The 21,818-nt window shown below is 45.5% G+C and overlaps 1 protein-coding gene across 3 annotated transcripts in view; it reads right to left on the bottom strand.

Annotated features, from left to right (window-relative positions):
* The window catches only part of atp2c1 (ATPase secretory pathway Ca2+ transporting 1), a 112,168-nt gene that overhangs the window by 70,847 nt on the left and 19,503 nt on the right, over nucleotides 1–21,818 (bottom strand). For all 3 annotated transcript variants that reach the window (XM_085989278.1, XM_085989280.1, XM_085989281.1), the window contains exons 2-3: nucleotides 11,595–11,705; nucleotides 8,876–8,992 (exon numbers count right to left, since the gene is read on the bottom strand). In XM_085989278.1, the coding sequence (XP_085845404.1) occupies nucleotides 8,876–8,992; nucleotides 11,595–11,705 (228 nt within the window). The remainder of the gene's footprint in view (nucleotides 1–8,875; nucleotides 8,993–11,594; nucleotides 11,706–21,818) is intronic.

Raw genomic sequence — 21,818 nt, 5'->3', positions numbered from 1 at the left:
CATGGTGCAAATCAATTAGCTGCTTGATTCTGCAGTAAGGCAAACACACAGCAATAATTATGATCAGATTTGTTTAGTTTAATCACAAGAACGTGTCTTTGCATCATGAGACACAATGTACGTGCAATGCTATCCCACTTTGCTGAGCCGAGTTACATAACTTCAACTAGAATAACCCCTTTGTATTCTGCCCTATAGCCACAGAGCAGAACCACTTCTTCCTGCTGTCTTCTGCCTTCCAGCCTTTTGATGCCTGGCCACGTGTGCAGCATCCTGCTTACAAATGTCAGACTGCCTTTTTGATGGATGACATTCCATTTTATTATCAACTGTTCACAGTCAGAAACAGATATTAAAAAAATGTTCAACGCAATGGGTATGAAGGGCTCGTCAACTCTGGAGACAAGCCATTAAATTGCTTTGTTGTTTTAGTCTCTGGGGGGAAAAAACACTACCGATAAGTATATTAGCTACCTTTCGCCTGCCTTTGGATTCACAGCCCCGCATGGGGCTGTCCTGCAAAACAAAACCATTCCACATTTTATAGAATTTCATAGAAATTCATAGAAACACACAGCACAGAAGGTGGCCATTCGTACCTGAGCTGGTTCTTTGAAAGAGCAGCCATGCTTAGTCCCACACCCCCGCTCTTTGTCCGTAACCCTGAAAGTTGCTCATCCTCAAGTACCTGTCCAACTCCCTTTTAAAATTATTTATGGAATCAGCTTCCAACACCTTTTCAGGTACAGCGTTCCTGATCCCAACAACTCAGCGAAAGAGAGAGTGGTCGAGATTTGGAACGTTCTACCTTTTTAAAAGCACTTAAATCTGGAAATACAGACCAAGAATCCTTAAACGGTACAAGACCCCTGTGATCAAAAGGGCCAACTATGCACACACAACAATCCTATGAATTCAAACGGCACTGGGGTACAATAGCAAAATACTGCAGATGCTGGAAATCCGAAACAACAGAAAATGCTGGAAAAACTCAGGTCAGGCAACATCCATGGAGAGAAATTAGAGTCAACGTTTCGGGTCGAAGCCCTTTTTCAAAACTGGAAAGGAAATAAAATAGATCGAAGGCAGGGCTGCGATAGAACAAAAGTAGTAAAGAGGTATTCAAAACCAGACAAGATGGTAATAGGACAGTGGAGACAAAAGACGGCTCAGATTAGGTGTGAAGTGTACAATATTGGTCTAATGGTAAACGACAGAGCCAGATAAGTAATCACAAAACGGGCCAAAACTAAAGCTGACTGGGCAGGTGAATATCTACAAAATGGAATGCATCTCCAAGAGTTCTTGAAACCAGAAAAATAATTTAATAGAAGCAATCAAGTCCTACAAAAATACAAAATCAGGTATAGCACGCAACAGCATGCCTGCCAACACATGCAGACAACAACTTTACTGTATAAAACACAAGTTAGGCCACTGCAAGAGCACTGTGTACAGTTCTGGTCACCACATTGCAGGAAAGATGTGATTGCACTAGAGAGGGTACAGAGGAGATTTACGAGGATGTTGCCAGGACTGGAGAATTTTAGCTGAGGAAAGATTGGAGAGGTTGGGGTTGTTTGCTTTCCAACGGAGGGGAGACTTAATTGAGGTGTATAAAATTATGAGGGGCCTAGATAGAGTGGATAGGAAGGACCTATTTCCCTGAGCAGAGAGGTCAATAACCAGGGGGCATAGATTTAAAGTAATTGGTAGAAGGATTAGAGGGGAGTTGAGGAGAACTTTCTTCACCCAGAGGGTGGTGGGGGTCTGGAACTCACTGCCTGAAAGGGTGGTAGAGGCAGAAACCCTCATCGTATTTAAAAAGTACTTTGATATGCACTTGAAGTGCTGCAACCTACAGACCAAGAGCTGGGAAGTGGGATGAGGCTGGAGAGCTCTTTTTCGGCCGGCACAGACACAATGGGCTGAATGGCCACCGTCTGTGCCAGAAATTTCCATGATTCAATGATCAACACCCTTCATTTCGGTCTGAGACACCGGGCATTTCCTATATTCCCAAGCGCTCCTACATCAAGTTTCCCAATTTTAACGGGAGCAACAAAATAGGATAGCAAAACATGATCACAGCAATGAATCATCATAAGCCATCTGAAAAGAGTGGCTAGGTGAAGGGGGAAAAACAGACAGTGCAAGAATTTTGCAATGCTCCTCTGGACAGCTCCAGCAAGATGCCCAAACAATGCAACCCAAGCAAGTAGCCCAAAAGCCTCAACAGTGCCACACACAAAGTACACATTTACAAACCAGAAACCATCATGTACAGAACCCAAGTAGAATACAGGTTGAGCGTCCAAAATCCAGAGTTCCGGAATCCATGACGATTGGTGGCAGGGTTGTCCGGAATCCGTAAAATGTTCCGGAATCCGGGACGATTGGTGGCAGGGTCGCCCAGAATCCGTAAAACGTTCCGTAATCCGGACACCCCGTCAAACCTTGCTCACATTAAGTACAGTTAGAGTACTGCATTGCTAAAACGAGAGAGGGAGGCTTACCATGCGTTGTGAAGAAGCGAGGACTACAAGGCCTGCGAGGAGAAGAACTACAAGGTGACGTCCAAAAACCGGAAATATCGCAACCTGGGCCCAGGCATTTCCGGGCTCGGAATGTGTTTCTGATGTCCAAAGTCCGGAAACGCCCAAGCCCAGGTTGCAATATTTCCGGACTTCGGACATCAGAAACACGTTCTGAAGTCCGGAAAAACACGAAAACCAGCTCAGCCTCGGTCCCCGGATTCAGGACGCTCAACCTGTAGCATAGATCAGCAAAAGAAACATGTCTAGCAAAAAATACTCTCTGCCTTCACTGCATCAAAGTTATTTATGTTTAATGGATATACAAATCTAAAATGAATTACATTAGCCACATCTGAACAGTATGGAACCAAGTTTAAAGCACTACCAAAGGAAGCATTAGGAGACGGAAAGGCTCCCCGACTGAGTTCTATTCCATTTTAAACCACAAGCATAAAAGGGACTAAAACAACTGTAGTTATCAGAATATAAAAGGATCTCCAAGGTATTCTAGCTCCTAGTACAACCTGTTCCAACTGATTGGAGAGCAAGGCAAAGACCTGGTTACAATGAAGCTTCTTTAGAACCCTCTCTTCAGTAAAAAAAAAATGCAAATATGGAGTCAGCGAGACAAAGGTTAAAGAAGGTAACCCCTACACCCACCCACCCAAAGTATGGTCTATTGGATACCTCCTTTAGGAGGAAATAAAGAGAGAGCTATCCTTTCCTTCCTCCCAGGCTTTCCCCAAAGTACACAATCTAACAATGAATTAATTATTTGCTGCACTAGAGCTCAATACGATGAAAATAGCTATAAACCAGGTAGAGTTCGAGCCTAGAACTTCAAATGCCAGCAAGCAAATGAGACCATCCCTGAATAGATTTAAATATGAAGATAAGAATTTGGAATTTGAGGCATTACGGACTGGGAATCAATGTACGTCAATAAGGACATGGTGTTAGGTAGGCGGGACTTGGTGCGGGATAGGATACAGACAGCAGAGTTTCGGAAGAGTTGAGGTTTACGGAGGCTGGAAGATGGAAGGCCAACAAGGAGAAAATTGGAAGTCGAGTTTGGAAGTAACAAAGGCATGGATGAGGGTTTCATTAGCTGATGTGATAAGGTAGGGGTGAGGAGGGAGGTATGTTACAGAGGTGGAAGTAGGCAGCTCATCAAAGACTGGGTATCGAACAAGTAGTCCAACAACATGGAGGTGGTGGGAGAGGTAGGGTTGGGCTCCGTGACCCCATGTCAGTGGATAATGTTGCCAAGGGGAAGCAAATAGATGAGGAAAGCGCAAGGACAGGTCATTCAGGAACTCTGGAGGTAGCATTGCGGAGCCAAGAAGAGAAGCCATTGAGGGTTCTCTGGCTGTGATGAGCAAGAGTAGAAAGCCATTGCCCTCTAGAACAATTTAGCATCATAGAATCATAGAATAGTACAGCACAGAAGGAGGCCATTCGACCCATCGAGTCTGCACCGGCTCTTTCGAAGAGCAATCCAGTCAGTCCCACTCCCCCACTCTTTCCCCACATCCCTGCAATTTTTTCTCCTGCAAATATTTATCCAATTCCCTTTTGAAGGCTTCTATTGAATCTGTACCCACCGCCCGATCAGGCAGCGCATTCCAAATCCTAACCACTCGTTGCGTAAAACATTTTTCCTTATGCCGCCTCTGGTTCTTTTGCCAATTACTTTAAATCTATGCCCTCTGGTTATCGACCCTTCAGCCACTGGAAACAGTTTCTCTTTATTTACTCTAACAAAATCCTTCATGATTTTAAACACCTCTATCAAATCTCCTCTTAGCCTTCTCAGCTGCAAGGAGAACAATCCCAGCTTCTCTAGTCTAACCATGCAACTGTAATCCCTCATCCCTGGAACCATTCTGGTAAATCTCTTCTGTACCCTCTCCAAAGCCTTCACGTCCGTCCTAAAGTGTGGTTCCCAGAATTGGACACAATACTCCAGCTGGGGCCAAAATTTAAAAAAGAGTTTTTATTTATTTGTTTTTAATGGGATGTGGGCGTCGCTTGCAAGGCTAGCATTTATTGCCCATCCCTAATCGCCCTCGAGAAGGTGGTGGTGAGCCGCCTTCTTGAACTGCTGCAGTCCGTGTGGTGAAGGTGCTCCCACAGTGCTGTTAGGGAGAGTGTTCCAGGAAACTGCGACGATGAAGGAACGGTGATACATTTCTAAGTCAGGATGGTGTGTGACTTGGGGGGGTGGTATTCCCATGCGCCCGTTGCCCTTGTCCTTCAAGGTGGAAGAGGTCGCGGGTTTGGGAGGTGCTGCCTTGGCGAGTTGCTGCAGTGCATCTTGTAGAGGGTACACACTGCAGCCACGGTACGCTGGTGGTGGAGGGAGCGAATGCTTAAGGTGGTGGATGGGGTGCCAATCAAGCAGGCTGCTTTGTCCTGGATGGTGTCGAGCTTCTTGAGTGTTGTTGGAGCTGCACTCATCCAGGCAAGTGGAGAGTATTCCATCACACTCCTTACTTGTGCCGTGTAGATGGTGGAAAGGCTTTGGGGAGTCAGGAGGTGAGACACGCGCCGCAGAATACCCAGTCTCTGACCTGCTCTTGTTGCCACAGTATTTATGTGGCAGGTCCAGTTAAGTTTCTGGTCAATGGTGACCTCCAGGATGTTGATGGTGGGGGATTCGGCGATGGTAATGCCATTGAATGTCAAGGGCTGGTGGTTAGATTCTCGCTTGTTGGAGATGGTCATTGCCTGGCACTTCTGTGGTGCGAATGTTACCTGCCACTTATCAGCCCAAGCCTGAACGTCATCCAGGTCTTGTTGCATGTGGGCATGGAATGCTTCATTATCTGAGGAGTTGTGAATGGCGCCGAACCGCAAACATCCCCATTTCTGACCTTATGTTGGAGGGAAGGTCATTGATGAAGCAGCTGAAGATGGTTGGGCTTAGGAGACTGCACTGTGGAACTCCTGCAGCGGTGTCCTGGGGCTGTGATGATTGACCTCCAACCACCACAACCATCTTCCTTTGTGCTAGGTATGACTCCAGCCAATGGAGCGTTTCCCCGCCCCCCCCACCTCCCCCCCGATTCCCATTGACTTCAGTTTTACTAGGGCTCCTCCTTGATGCCACACTCGGTCAAATGCTGCCTTGATGTCAAGGGCAGTCACTCTTACCTTACCCAATTCCAATTCAAATGCTTTATTGGCATGAAAGTTTACAGAGAACCATATTGCCAAAGCTTACATAGCAAAAAGGTACAGTTTTCCAACATTCTGTAGGTGTCAATCGATTTGACATTTGTTGGGTACATACAATATTACTTTTAAACAATATTAATTTTAAACAGTCTTAATTTTAAACAGTCCTCAGGTTGTGACATGTTGTTACATATTTGGCCCCAAGGTATGGTCTGTCTCCTTCTCCCAGGACTAATCTCAATTTTGACAGGTCATCCAATTCCTTGAAATCTGGGGTTGTTTGGCTTAGCTTGTTGAATAATATATTTCTTGATGTGTTGAATTTTTCGCATTTTAGGAGGAAATGCATTTCTGTTTCAACCTCGCCGGCCAGACATTGGTCGCATATTCTATTCTCTCTAGGCTGCCAGGATTTCTTGTATCTGCCTTTTTCAATTTCCAGTTGGTGGTCGCTTAGTCTGTACCTGGTGAGGGTCTGTCTCTGTTTTGTGTCTCTGATGGTCGTGAGGTAGTCTGCCAGTTTATATTCTCTTTTTAGGGCCCGGTAACATTCTAATCTGCTTTGGCTTTCGGTTATTTTGTTCCAATGTTCCAGGTAGGTTTCTTTGCATTGTTTAATGATTTGGTTCACTCGGATTGGTGTTTGGACGGCTGTGTTGGTCTGGGGCTGGTCAGGGTCCGGCTGAGTACTTAGTTTCAGTAGCAGCTGACTCAGGGGACTCTTTTCTGGGTTTAGCTCTTGGGTCTGGAATTCAGCTCCTCTGTCCATGTTTGGACCAAGGCTGTATTGAGGTCTGGAGCCAAGTGGTCTTGGCAGAACCCACACTGGGCATCAGTGAGCAGGTTATTGGTAAGTGCTGCTTGATCGCACTGTCGATGACACCTTCCATCACTTTGCTGATGATTGAGAGTAGACTGATGAGGCGGTAATTGGCCGGGTTGGATTTGTCCTGCTTTTTGTGGACAGGACATACCTGGGCAGTTTTCCATTGTCGGATAGATGTCAGGGTTGTAGCTGTACTGGAACAGCTTGGCTAGAGGCGCGGCTAGTTCTGGAGCACAAGTCTTCAGCACGATAGCCGGGATGTTATCGGGGCCCATAGCTTTTACTGTATCCAGTCCGCTCAGCTGTTTCTTGATATCACGTGGAGTGAATCAAATTGGCTGAAGACTGGCTTCTGTGATGGTGGGGACCTCGGGAGTAGGCACTTCTGGCTGAAGTTGGTTGCAGAAGCTTCAGCCTTGTGTTTTGCACTCACGTGCTGGGCTCCACCTATATTGAGGATGGGGATATTCACGGAGCCGCCTCCTCCTCCCTAGTTGCTTTCTGGTCCACCACCATTCATGACTGGATGTGGCAGGACTGCAGAGCTATGATCTGATCCGTTGATTGTGGGATCGCTTAGCCCTGTCTATAGCATGCTGCTTCTGCTTTTTAGCATGCATGTCATTCTGTGTTGCAGCTTCCTCAGGTTGGCATCTCATTTTTAGCTACGCCTGGTGCTGCTCCGGGCATGCTCTTCTACACGCCTTATTGAACCAGGGTTGGTCCCCTAGTGTTTTGTATAGGTTTAGCATAACTTCCTGGTTTTTGCACTCTATGCCTCTATTTATTGAAGTGTGTGATGAATATAGGTTCCCTGTAGCCCTTCAAAACGAAGATGGGCAAGTTCCTCTTGCCAGAGAAGGTGGAGAAATGGTGTTCATGGATGGGACATGCTTGTCTTGTGTGTGTGTGTGAGTTTAAAGAGGCAAGAAAACTGATGCAACGCAGCAGGAGTTGGAACAGACAGCTGGAGCAACTTGTCCGCCATCAGCAGACTAGAGGACAAGGAGAGCAGAAACATTGGGATCAGGAGTAATGGAGGCAGAAGGAAAAGAGGAGGCAATACAAGACAGCCTCTAAGTCAGGACCGAAGTCCGACTCTCTTGTTTCTGCTGTTGTGAGATTTCTGCATTAAGTGAAGAGCTGACTGTATCGCTCCACTTCTACTGCTCCCCTTTCTGGCACCAAATCTAAAATGCAATATTAGAATTTTTTTATTTTTTTTAAAAAATACAGCAAGAGAAAAATTGTGATCACGAAAGCATTAAGAACTCTGCCATAATTCACTCCAAAATATTATCTTGAGTCTTTTTTATTTGCTCTTTGAACGTGGGAGATATTGGCACCAATGTTCCCTTTCATTTTTGGGGGGTGCGTGGCCCCTTGAAGGTATACCTCGCATGCACACCATGGCTGCAGTGTGTACTCGTCAAGGCTTCTTTGGCAGCACCTCCCAAACCCGCAACTTCTACTACCTAGAAGGACAAGGGCAGCAGGTGCATGTGAACACCACCACCTCCAAGTTCCCCTCCAAGTCACACCATCCTGACTTGGAAGTATATCGCCGTTCCTTCATCATCGCTGGTCAAAATCCTGGAACTCCTTCTCTAACAGCACTGTGGGAGCACCTTCACCACATGGACTGCAGCGGTTCAAGGCGGCGGCTCACCAACACCTTCTCAAGGGCAATTCGGGGTGGGCAATAAATGCCGGCCTTGCCAGCAACGCCCATATCACATGAATGAAAAAAATACAGAGTAGCTGCGCATATAATGAAATGGTCGTCATCTTATCATAATAATTGTAGGGCCACTTGATGGGTCTGCAATCGGGGAAGAAGGGTCTTCTACCTTGCAAAGAAGAACATAACCTTTTGTTTTAGTTGATTATGAAAGCAGAGTTGCCTTTGATTGCTGAAAAGCACAGATCACTTTGAGAGACCTGGAGAATGTTAATCAGCCCACGGACACTTGCAGTCAACCAGCTACAAACAGAAAAGGCAACTCACAGAGGCAGAAGTAGGTGTAAGAGCAGCACAGAATCAGGAGCAAAATCAGGCACCAAAATTCGGAGGCAGCACTTCTTGGTTATTGCAGAGGTCTCACACTCCTGCTCTCGTAAGATTTTAATATCAACCAAGAAGCTAACTGCATTGCCACGGTCTCTCCTGCTCCCCACTCAAAACTTAATCATCTGGAGCTGTAACATTTCTCTCCCACTGGTCATTTGCTCAGTTTTAGATACTTGAATAAATGTCTAATAAGCAAAAGTGACTTCAGTCACCTGGCCATTGCTGGGCCATTGTTATAGTGCAATTACTGGTGCGTCTAACCTGTAAAATATATTTTTTCCAAAGAGGTTCATCTTCACTGATTTCAAATTCATTCCATCCATGGTATGTCCGACGCCGAGAAACTTCACTACTTTTTAGGCCATTGTGAAGGTCGCACTGTGGTAAGAAAAGGGGATGCTTAATAAATATAACAAAGAAGAAACTGTATTGGTGTCATCACGCAGTCAGCGCTGAAGCAATGCGCAGCTACCACCCCAACTGTAATGAATGGAAAACAACGACATTTTATACAAATCAAAAAAGCTAGTCGGCTTTCACTGTGAACTTTGAACAAGTTTCCTCCATTTTAGATTTAAAATTTATTTGTCTTCTCTTTCAAGCTCTTTTGCACCATTTACCACTCGCTGGCTGAGTGTGCGAAGAGGTTACGTTCACTCTGCTAATGCAGGGCTTGGGTTGGTCACTCGGAGGTGCGAAGAGCATGGCTGGGAGTGAATCACCCAACAATTTTCATTTCTTCCAGACACTCATCCTGTCTGTAATTCCACAATACGGGCCAGCATGTTACTGCATCATAGGTACAGCAGGAGGCCATTCTGCCATTCAATTAGATCATGGCTGATCTGTAGATAAAATCCATTTACCTACCATTGATCCAAATCACTTGATACTCTTACCTATTAAAAATCAGTTGATCTCAGTCTTGAAAATTTCAACTGATTCAGCAATCACAGCTTTATGGGCGAGGGAATTCCAGATTTCCACTACCCTTTGTGTGAAAACCTGCTTCTCGATTTCAATCCTAATAGCCGAGCTCTAATTTTAAGATTAGGCCCTCTTTTAGCAGATTTCTGCACCAGAAGAAATAGTTTCTCTGTATCTATCAAATCCTTTTATCATTTAAAATACTTCAATTAGATCAGCCCCCTCAACCTTCTAACTCAAGGGAATACAAGCCAAGTTTATGCAACCCGTCCTCATAATTTAACTCTAGGTCTGGTATCATTGCGGTGAATCGGCACTGTACCCCCCTCCATAATTTAACTCTAGGTCTGGTATCATTGCGGTGAATCGGCACTGTACCCCCCTCCAATGCCAAAATATTCTTCCGGAGGTGCGGTGCCCAGAACTGAACACAGTACTCCAGATGCGGTCTGTCCAACTCAAGAATCACTTGCTCACTTTTTGATTCCAGCCCCCTTGAGATCAAGGGCAACATCCAATTAGCCTCTTGGATTACTTGTTGCGCCTGTGCACTAGTGGGCCAAGCAAACTAGGAGCAGTATTCCCTACAAGGTGTGCGCACACCTCTGCTGGTCCTGCGCAGCCCGGGACCGGCTTTTTCAACCAATGGGCCGCACTGCCCCTTAAAGGAGCCGCGCACCCCCAGGAAAAGAGGGAACATTGACCAGGAGGTTCCCAAATTTCCCACATTCAATCCCTGGTCTGTGCTGAGCTCATCTCAACTGCAGAGGGAATTGGCACAACAACTGATGTCAGTATCTGGGAGAATGGATGGAGTGGAAAAGGCCTTGAACTTGGGCTCTTGCGTCTGATAATTATCAAATGATCCTTTCCGGAAAATGCATACATATGAATATCAGTTTAAGATGAATCAGTCTAGGCTCCAAAGCCCTGCACTGCTGTATAACTGGTTAACACATACTGTCTAGGCTCAAACATGAAGAATGGCCACTTGGACAAGACCAGAGAGAGCTACTGGTGATTCACCAGCTTAAAGAGAAGTGTGTCAGGGAAGAGGAGCTGGAGCTATCAAATGTAAATATAGGTTTGCACTGCTGAAGAGAAATGGATTAGGTCATATCCTAACAAAACCACAGAATATTAAAGAAAATTATTTCTAAACATCATTTTGCATTGCTCATGAATTTAACCACCATATCACTCAATAAATGTTCTTTGTTACTCAACAATTACTCTGATCCGTTTCAAGCAATCTTTCACAACGAGATTCCTGTAATTTTTTTTGGCCTTTAAGGGGCTGCGCGGGACAATCAAAATACTGCGCATGTGCAGTTTTTACGCTGAAATGCTGACTGCGTGGGTTCCCTGGAGTGCTGCACGTCCGCACAGCTTACAGGGAACGTTGTTCAGAACCACAATTTTTTTGAGCAAATAAAGCAAAAGATGCCTTACTGAAAAGTTCCTCAATATTCAAAATGGATCACATTTCAAAGGTGATTGTTATTAAGCAACCTACACTATAATAGAAACACTATTTTTGCTGTATAAATTAAGTTCAATGTTCAATACTTCATCAACATACAGGAAACTTTGGTTTATCCGGAAGTTGTATGTCAGAAACCTCGATCTAACGGCAGAAAACAGCAGCCGTTTTGTTAGGTTTTTTTCCTTCTCCTAGCATTTCTTTTATTCTTCTCCTAGCACTTTTTTTTTTTTTTTTAAAACAGTCAGTCTCTGGAAAGCCTCTCTGAAGCTGTTGCTAAACTACAGAGACGCTTCCAAGGTACGGGCCGACTGTTTACAAGCTGTTGCTAAGCAACAGTGTTTGTTGTCAGGTACGGAGATGAAAACCTCCGTATCCTTCAACATTAGCGCTGGTCTGTCCGGAAGTTTTCATAGATCGGCATCACGCCGGTCCCGTCAGTGCCGGATATCGCAAAGTTTCCTGTAGTTGGTTAAAGCCTGTATGAAAATGACCCTTTAAATAAACACAGAATCCACCCTCTCCCCCCTACCCACCCCAACACCCATCCCACAGTCACATGCACCTTACCTGCAAAATGCTTGCAACTTCATCAACAGGTAGCTCACTTGCCCTTTTTGATGACAGTACTGGAATCATTATTTCATTTTCACTGTGGTATAACTCCTCAGATCTCAGAACCTATAGTACCAGAGACAAAAAGACACTGAATTGTAGTGGAAATTACCTATCCAGATAATAGGACGTAACCAAGTAGAATACAGGTAGACTATCCTTTATCCGAAAACCTCGGGACCAGCCATGTTTCGGTTTTCGGAAAATTTCGGATTTCGGAAGGTGGGTCGGGGGGGGGGGGGGGGGGGTCGGCGGGGGGGTCCGCAGTCGTGGCTTGTCCGTCGCTGCTAGCCTGGAATGCAATGAAGTTCCGCATTTCCACCAACAGGTCGTCGTGCTCGGTCGGAACAGGGGCCGGCACCGCCGCGGGCTCAGAGCTCTCGTTGCTTTCGAGCCTTTGGAAGAGAGTCAGGTGGTTCCGCGGGGGGGTCGGCGGGGGGTCGTGCGCACGACTTACGCTGACCCTCTGCTCAGCGCAAGTCGGCGGGGGTCGGGGTCGGCGGGGGGTCATGCGCACGACTTACGCTGACCCTCTGCTCAGCGTAAGTCGTGCGCCACTCTGGTCATGTCGTGCGCACGACTTACGCTGACCGAAAAAACCTTTGGTTTTTAGAGGGTTTCGGTTTTCGGAAGTTCGGATAAAGGGTAGTCTACCTGTACCCACTTTAGAGAATACACAATGACACAGCTAACATCCGTGCACCCATCTGGCAAACTACCAATGTGACGACTGTGGATGTTAACAATGTTGAACGTTCAATGATTTTAAAAGATAAACATGATTATTTCCCCTTCAATTCAAATTTATTGCAAAACATTCGAAGCAAGGAATATCACAGAACCGAGCCCAGACAGGCCAACTAAAAGACTGCAGGCTTGCAGGCTGACAATTCAATGCAGTACTGAAGGAGTGCTGCAGTATCAAAAGTGCCATCTTTTGGATGAGATGTTAAAGCAAGACCCCTTCTGACTGATCAGGTGGGCTTGAAAGGACCCATGGCACTATTTGAAGAGTTACTTGTAGGGCAGCACGGTGGCATAGTGGTTAGCACTGTTGCCTCACAGCGCCAGGGACCCGGGTTCGAATCCGGCCTCGGGTGACTGTGCAAACTCCACACAGACATTCTCCCCGTGTTTGCGTGAGTTTCCTCCGGGTGCTCCGGTTTCCTCCCACAGTCCAAAGATGTGCTGGTTAGGTTGATTGGCTATGATAAATTGACCCTTAGTGTTAGGGGGATTAAATACGTGGGGATAGGGTGGGATATGTGTTGGTGTAGGGGTTACAGGGATCGGGTGGGATATGTGTCGGTGCAGGCTCGATGGGCCGAAATGGCCTCTATCTGCACTGTGGGGTTTGTGTGATTTCTGTGATACTTACAATTTAGTATATTGTATTCGCTGCTCACGATGCTGTCTCAACATTGGGGAGACCAAACGTAGATTGAGTGACCGCTTAGCGGAACACCTCCGTTCAGTCCACAAGCGAGACCCCAAGCTTCCAGTCACCTGTCATTTGAATTCTCCGCTCCATTCCCACCTCTCTCCCCCCTCGGCCTCCTACACTGTTCCAATGAAGCTCAACGTAAGCTCGAGGAACACCACCTCATCTTTCGATTAGGCACTTTACAGCCCTCCCTTCTGTTCTTTCCTCCCCTCCCTCTTTCCCAACAACAACTTGTATTTATATAGCACCTTTAATGTAGTAAAACGTCCCAAGGCGCTTCACAGGTGTATTAAGACAAAAAATTTGACACCGAGCCACATTAGGAGAAATTAGGGCAGATGACCAAAAGCTTAGTCAAAGAGGTAGGTTTTAAGGAGCGTCTTAAAGGGGGGACAGAGGTGTAGAGAGGTTTAGGGGGGGGAATTCCAGAGCTTAGGCAACAGAAGGCACGGCAACCAATGGTTGAGTGATTATAATCAGGGATGCTCAAGAGGGCCAGAATTAGAGGAGCGCAGATATCTCGGGAAGTTGTGGGGCTGGAGGAGATTAGAGATAGGGAGGGGGCGAGGCCATGGAGTGATTTGAAATCAAGGCCAATGTAGGTCAAAGAGCACAGAGGTGATGGGTGAACGGGACTTGGTGCGAGTTAAGACACGGGCAGCAGAGTTTTGGATGACCTCAAGTTTACATATGGTAGAACGTGGGAGGCCAGCCAGGAGTGCGTTGGAATAGTCAAGTCTAGAGGCAACAAAGGCCTGGACCAAGGTTTCAGCAGCGGATGAGCTGAGGCAAGGGTGGAGACAAGCAATGTTATGGAGGTGGAAATAGGCAGTCTTAGTTATGCCGCGGCTATGTGGTCGGAAGCTCATTTCAGGGTCAAATATGACACCATGGTTGCGAACATTGTGGTTCAGCCTCACACAGATGTTAGGGAGAGGGATGGAGTCAGTGAAGGAAAGAAAGACTTGCATTTATATAGCACCTTTCACGGCCACCAGTTGTCTCAAGGCGCTTTACAGCCAATGAAGTACTTTTGAAGTGGAGTCACTGTTGTAATGCGGGAAACTGGTTGTGAAAGATTGCCCTAGGGAACAGAGTTTCCCTGCCTCTGCACTTGCTCAAAACCGGTTATATCTCTAACATTTTGCAGGATGCTGCCTGACCTGCTGAGTATTTCCAACATTTTCTGCTTTTATTTCTGATTTCCAGCATCTGCAGTATTTTGCTTTTGTCTTTCAAAGTGCTTAGAGACATCCGGAGATTGTGAAAGGTGCTATGTAAATACAAGTTCTACCTTTCTTTCTGAACCATAAGCAGATCCCTTCAATTGATGACGTAGCCAGGATTCCAAGGTCTAGTAAAGGCGGAGCCTGCAATTACTGATTATGAAACTATACTGGTTTTGCTCGGCCTTCAGTCTTCTCAAAGTTATGAGCAGAAACAGTAACCAACTTGGCGAGCACTCTATTGCGGGTGAATGAGTGGCATCCGATCATTTGAGCAGCTGCTTTAATCAAATTCGCCTGTTATTGTAACAGTAAAAACCAACGTCCCAATAGAGAATAGAAATGTACTTTATATACACACCCAGATTTGGCAAAGAGGATTTGTTAAAAGCCTTCACAAGAACCTGTCTGTTTGTGGGAGCACAATGCACTAAGGAGACACACAGAATACATTCACTGCTCCATTAAAGCTCCTACTATTATTGGTCCATTGGGAAACTGTCTAGTCAAATTTGAGCAGACAACATTCAGACTGAATTTTCAAGTGCAGTGATCTAATGCATTACAGATTACTCGACCCCAACGCAGCTACTGTTCGATATTCTAGCTAGCAACAAAAAAGATAAAATTGTGTCATTTAACTCAAAGCCACATCAGTCCTTAGTTTGACAGAAATAAAATCTAAAGATGCTCCATCTAGCAGAACATGTTGCAGTTACATCCAACCATGTACAAGGTTGCATTTCGGTGAACATTAGCTTTATAACGTTTCGTACATTACAACAGTGACTACACATCAAAAGTACTTAAATTGGCTGTAAAGCACTTTGGGGCGTCCTGAGGTTGTGACAGGTGCTGTATGAATGCAAGTCTTTTTTTCTTTTTTAAATAAAACCAAAAATGCATTAAATGTGTCCAAATAGCTAAAGGGATCATACAAGTTCATTTGTTCTTTAAAGCTATTTTAACACGACGTCGAAGGTTATCATTGTAATTGTAAATCCGAAACTGAACGCCACCCACCTTTTTCGAGAGCAGGCAAAATGAACTTTGGAAAGTACATGGTTTCACATTGGGGCCAAATTTACTGGCAGAGTTTGAACACTTGAGATTTTTAATACATCATCTCTTCTGTTAGCACAAACAAATCTAATAGAGGCGCCAGAAAGTTCAGCAGATCTGCAAATGTGGCAAGCATGGAAGAAAAAAAAACTTGTATATAGCGCCTTTCACGATTTCAGGATGTCCCAAAGCGCTTTACAGCCAATGAAGTACTTTTCGAAGTGTAGTCACTTATTGTAATGTGGCAGGCAATTTGCACACAGCAAGCTCCCAAAACAGCAATGTGATAACGACCAGATAATCTGTTTTAGTGATGTTGATTGAGGAATAAATATTGGCCAGGACAGCAGGGATAACTCCCCTGCTCCTCTTCAAGATAGAGCCATAGAGTCTCGAACGTCCACCTGTGAGGGCAGGCGGGGCCTCAGTTTAACGTCTCATCTGAAAAACAGCACCTCCGACAGTGCCACACTCCCTCAGTACTGCTCTGAAGTGTCAGCCTAGATTTTTGTGCTCAAGTCTCTGAAGTGGGACTTGAACCCACAACCTTCTGACTCAGAGGCGAGGGAGTTACCCACTGAGCCATGGCTGACACAGTTGGTTGAGAAGACCTATTTCCTGATTTACAAAGGAATGGCTCAAATTTGTGCACGATTTTCTCAGGAACATTTACTTTTCCCCCACTGTTTTTGGTATTCAGTAAAGGAGATGATTTTGTTGATATCCTCTTATCTACATACAATCTCAAAAGTAAGTTACACGAAAGGTTAAGGCCCTACAATCCTCAAGAACAACTGAATCTGGATATATAATGATTAATTCTGCCGACCACAAATGGTGGCATACGCAACCAACAAGCCACTACAATGGCAGACAGCTATCTCACAACCCTCCAGCTTCCAGTAATTTTCACTGTATTGTCCAGGGCAGATTGATTAGTACAACAACGTGCATTTATATAGCGCCTTTAACATAGTAAGACGTCACAAGGCACTTCACAGGAGCATTATAAAACAAAATTTGACACCAAGCCACAGGAGATACTGGGGCAGATGGCCAAAAGCTTGGTCAAAAAGGTAGGTTTGAAGGAGTGTCTTAAAGGAGGAAAGAGAGGAAGAGAGGCGGAGAGGTTTAGGGAGGGAATTCCAGAGCTTAGGGCCTTGGCAGCTGAAGGCACTGCCGCCAATGGTGGAGTGATTAAAATCGGGGATGGCGCAAGAGGCCAGAATTGGAAGAGCGCAGATATCTCGGAGAGTTGTGGGGCTGGAGGAGATTACAGAGATGGGTGGGGAGGGTGATGGTTGAGGCCATGGAGGGCTTTGAAAACAAGGATGAGAATTTTAAAATCGAGGAGTTGCTTAACTGGGAGCCAATGTAGGTCAGCGAGCATGGGGGGGGGGGGGGGGGGGGGAAAAAGAGGGGGAGATGGGTGAACGGGACTTGGTGCAAGTTAGGACACAGGCAGCAGAGTTTTGGATGACCTCAAGTTTACGGAGGGCGGAATGTGGGAGGCCGGCCAGGAGTGCATTGGAATAGTCAAGTCTGGAGGTAACAAAGGCATGGATGAGTACAAACGGTATAAAAAGTAAAGCCTGCCATAGGTTTTGGAAATGGTGATTTGGGCACTATGTCCACATGATCACTACAAACTGCACTCACAAGCAGCAGATTATACGACATCCTAAAGTTAAAAATACACTTTAAAAAAATCAGCACGGTGGCCAGATTTGGCCTTGAACTCATGATCTTGTGACTCAGATGAGAACACTACCAAGTGAGCCAAGTCAACATTAATTGAATACTTTTATCCATTTATTCTGAGTAGTCAAGCTTTTTTAAATACAAACCATGCATGTCTTTTTTCCCCCCAAGGGATGAATGATTTTTATTCAGTATCTACCAGACATGAGGAAAGTATGGAACTAATCAGTAAAGTATCGCATTGAAACATAAAAGATTCTGAGGGGGATTGACAGGGTAGATGTTGAAAGGTGAGGCTACAACACAGGACTACTTGCATGCCAAACAACGGAAGCAACATGCGATAGACAGAGCTAAGCAATCTCACAACCATCGGATCAAATCAAAGCTCTGCAGTCCTGCCACATCCAGTCGTGAGTGGTGGTGGACAATTAAACAGTTAACAGGAGGAGGCTCCAAAAATATCCCCATCCTCAATGATGGTGGAGCCCAGCACGTGAGTGCAAAAGACAAGGCTGAAGCATTTGCAACTATCTTCAGCCAGAAGTGCCGAGTGGATGATCCATCTCGGCCTCCTCCCGAGGTCCCCAGCATCACAGATGCCAGTCTTCAGCCCATTCAATTCACTCCACGTGATGTCAAGAAACGGCTGAAGACACTGGATACTGCAAAGGCTATGGGCCCTGACAACATTCCGGCAATAGTACTGAAGACTTGTGCTCCAGAACTAGCTGCGCCCCTAGCCAAGCTGTTTCAGTACAGCTACAACACTGGCATCTACCCGGCAATGTGGAAAACTGCCCAAGTATGGCCTGTCCACAAAAAGCAGGACAAATCCGACCCGGCCAATTACCGTCCCATCAGTCTACTCTCAATCATCAGCAAAGTGATGGAAGGTGTCGTCGACAGTGCTATCAAGCGGCACTTACTCAGCAATAACCTGCTAACTGATGCCCAGTTTGGGTTCCGCCAGGGCCACTCAGCTCCTGACCTCATTACAGCCTTCGTCCAAACATGGACAAAAGAGCTGAACTCAAGAGGTGAGGTGAGAGTGACTGCCCTTGACATCAAGGCAGCATTTGATCAAGTGTGGCATCAAGGAGCCCTAGCAAAACTGAAGTCAATGGGAATCAAGGGGAAAAGTCTCCATTGGTTGGAATCATACCTAGCACAAAGGAAGTTGGCTGTGGTTGTTGGAGGTCATTCATCTCAATCACATGACATCACTGCAAGATTCCTCAGGGCAGTGTCCTAGGCCCAAACATCTTCAGCTGTTTCATCAATGACCTTCCCTCCATCATAAGGTCAGAAGTGGGGATGTTCGCTGATGATTGCACACTGTTCAGCACCATTCGAGACTCGTCAGATACTGACGCAGTCCGTGTCCATATGCAGCAAGACCTGGACAACATTCAGACTTGGGCTGACAAGTGGCAAGTAACATTCGCACCACACAAGTGCCAGGCATGACCATCTCCAACAAGCGAGACTCTAACCATCTCCCCTTGACATTCAATGGCATTACCATCGCTGAATCCCCCACTATCAACACCCTGGGGGTTACCATTGATCAGAAACTGAACTGGACCAGCCATATAAATACTGTGGCTACAAGAGCAGGCCAGAGGCTGGGAATTCTGCGGCGAGTGTCTCACGTCCTGACTCCCCAAAGCCTTTCCACCATCTACAAGGCACAAGTCAGGAGTGTGATGGAATACTCTCCACTTGCCTGGATGAGTGCAGCTCCAACAACACTCAAGAAGCTCGACACCATTCAGGATAAAGCAGCCCGCTTGATTGGCACTCCATCCACCACCTTCAACATTCACTCCCTCCACCACCGGCGCACTGTGGCTGCAGTGTGTACCATCTACAAGATGCACTGCAGCAGCTCGCCAAGGCTTCTTCAACAGCACCTTCCAAACCCGCGACCGCTACCACTTAGAAGGACAAGGGCAGCAGACGCATGGGAACATCACCACCTACAAGTTCCCCCCCAAGCCACATACCATCCTGACTTGGACCTGTATCGCCGTTCCTTCACTGTCGCTGGGCCAAAATCCTGGAACTCTCTAACAGCATTGTGGGTGTACCTACACCATATGGACTGCAGCGGTTCAAGAAGGCAGCTCACCACCATCTTCTCAAGGGCAATTAGGGATGGGCACTAAATGCAGGCCTAGCCAGCGACGCCCACATCCCATCAATGAATTTTTAAAAAAGGTTGTTTCCCCTGGCTGGAGAGTCTAGAACTAGGGGTCATAGTCTCAGGATAAGGGGTCAACCATTTGAGACTGAGATGAGGAGGAATTTCTTCACTCAGGGGGTTGTGAATCTTTGGAATTCTCTACCCCAAATGGCTGTGGATGCTCAGTCGTTGAGTATATTCAAGGCCGAGAGCGATAGATTTTTGGACTCTAGGGGAATCAAGGGATATGGAGATCGGTCGGGAAAGTGGAGTTGAGGTCGAAGATCAGCCATGATCTTATTGAATGGCGGAGCAGGCTCGAGGGGCCGTATGGCTGACTCCGGTTCCTAATTCTTATGTTTAAAGAAAAATCACAGTAAGTCCATTTGTTTTGTAACACAGTAAATGACACGACTTACACTTTTTAAAAAGGTGCTTATAAAGGTAGTCAGGCACTCAAGCATGTTGGGTTGATCTGTCTTTGACAGTAGCTCCAAAAAGGGATGTAGATCATTTATAGTTGTACAAATATAGGACGCATTTCAAATATTGTCAGAGAAGCCCCAACGTACTCAACCATTCTTTCTTTGCATCACTATATCAATTTCCTTTTACAACTCAACTTAAGTATCTTTATGTATTTGGTTTGCAATTGATGAATCATTCTTTAAACAGCAATGCGGAAAAGTCACAAAGTTTAATAGAAATTTGTCAAAATCATATTTTGAATATTAACCAAAATTGTTAAAGCCACCTTAACCGTGGTTATGAAACCCAGACCAACTCGGAGATACCCAGACCCAAATGGGTGGTGTAAATTTTCTAATCTAAATCAGACGGTACAAATAACACGGCCATCACCCCGCTGACTACTCCCACCTAACAATTCCCCTACCCAACTTAGCACAAACACAGCTTTTACTAAACTGACAGTTGATTACAGTAAAATAAAAATGGTAAACTGATGCACACAAACTGTTTTGTACTGTGAACTTGGTGACAAAAAAACCTCACCAGAAAAAGTATGTGGAGTTAAAGATTGCTGTGCGGGAGGTTAAACTAAGATAGGAGTAGCTGCACCCATATTTTTTTTCACTAGCCCATCGGCCATGGAACTCTCCCACACATTAATTTTATCTCCGAACCAGACTCCCACACCGTTAATTAAAAAAGTAATCACTGCTGTTGCCCTTGATCTTCTCTACCTTGCTCTGGCTTTTGCAACAGAAAATACATTTTAAAAACAGTTACTAAGCAGTCGGGTTTTTGCTGCTTGTTTGAAATTATTTTCAGTTTCAATGTTTTGCTCTTCCTACTCAGCAATCAAAATAAGTGGTGGTGTGGGTAAACCACAGTATAGAGCACTCGGAAGAGATAGTCATTTTGGCAGCTCCGCATATGAACAGAGAAGTTTCATGGAGGTGAAGAATCATCCACGGACTCTGATGTAAACTTGTAAATAAAATAAAGGGCATTCCACCAGACGCACGAGTCTTTTTCACTAGAAATCCATTAGCAACGATTGGGGCCTGTGAATGCACAGTGTAAAGTCTGCGCCTCAATAATACACGGACTTCGGGAGAACAGTTTAACAGGTACTTTACTGAACAAGAGGCAGCTTGAAACAAACTACAGAAGCCTGCTAGGGCCTTTTATACAGGGGTGGTCACTGCCGATACTGCAGTCTAAGACCAGTTATTCCCTTAAAAGGTACATACACAACAATTCCTCCCCTTTTAGATAAACAGTACATAACATTCATTTAACAACTAAATAATAACTAATTACAATTACAATTTTCTCAGTAATATATACATCAACTGAAATAGTCATTTATATGTTCAGTCTTTGAGGAGGCTTCCTGATCCGGACTGGATAGCGCCTTTCTCGAGTATCCTGTTCTGGCGGTGGAGTCAATTCTGGCTCATTGTCATTGGTTGGTTCGTCAGCTTCCTATACCCCTGCTTCTGAGGTAGACGCAATCTGTACTTCGGGCTCATTACCAGGTGCACATGCTTGTGGTACAGGTTTGGCTTGTTCCTGTGACTCTAGAATCTGGTCAGCATGGCGTCTCACGATGCTCTCTCCAACGTCCACTGTGTACATTAGTGGTCCCTGCTTTATGCATACCGTGCCTGGCTGCCATTTTTCTGTTCGGTAGTCGCGGGTCAAGACTGGTTGCCCTATCTTGAAGCTCCTGGTTGGCTTCTCATTTATGTGCTGGAATTGCTTATCCTCAACATCTTGTCTTATGTTTGGTTTGAGCAAATCCAAGCGACATCTTAGTCTCCGGTTAAAAAACAGTACGGCTGGAGTTTGGTTGTAGGGACCAATACTTCTTTAGAAGTGATTTGGCATTTACATTCCTGAAAGGCACGCTTACACTCATCACTCCATTTCCATGTTACACCAGTTTGAAGGAGGGCGTTCAGTGGGTGCAGAATTGTAGATAAATTCAGCAAGAACTTATGGTAGTAGTTCACCAACCCGAGGAACGACCTCAGTTGCGACACATTTTCCGGTGCTGGAGCCTTGACTACAGCCTCAATCTTGTCCGG

The sequence above is a fragment of the Somniosus microcephalus genome, chromosome 5 (genome assembly GCF_052327205.1).
Source record: "Somniosus microcephalus isolate GS21.2 chromosome 5, FLI_Smic_1.0, whole genome shotgun sequence".
NCBI classification, from domain to species: domain Eukaryota; kingdom Metazoa; phylum Chordata; class Chondrichthyes; order Squaliformes; family Somniosidae; genus Somniosus; species Somniosus microcephalus.
The sequence above is the reverse complement of the archived record's forward strand: the minus strand, read 5'-3'. Positions and strand labels throughout refer to the sequence as shown.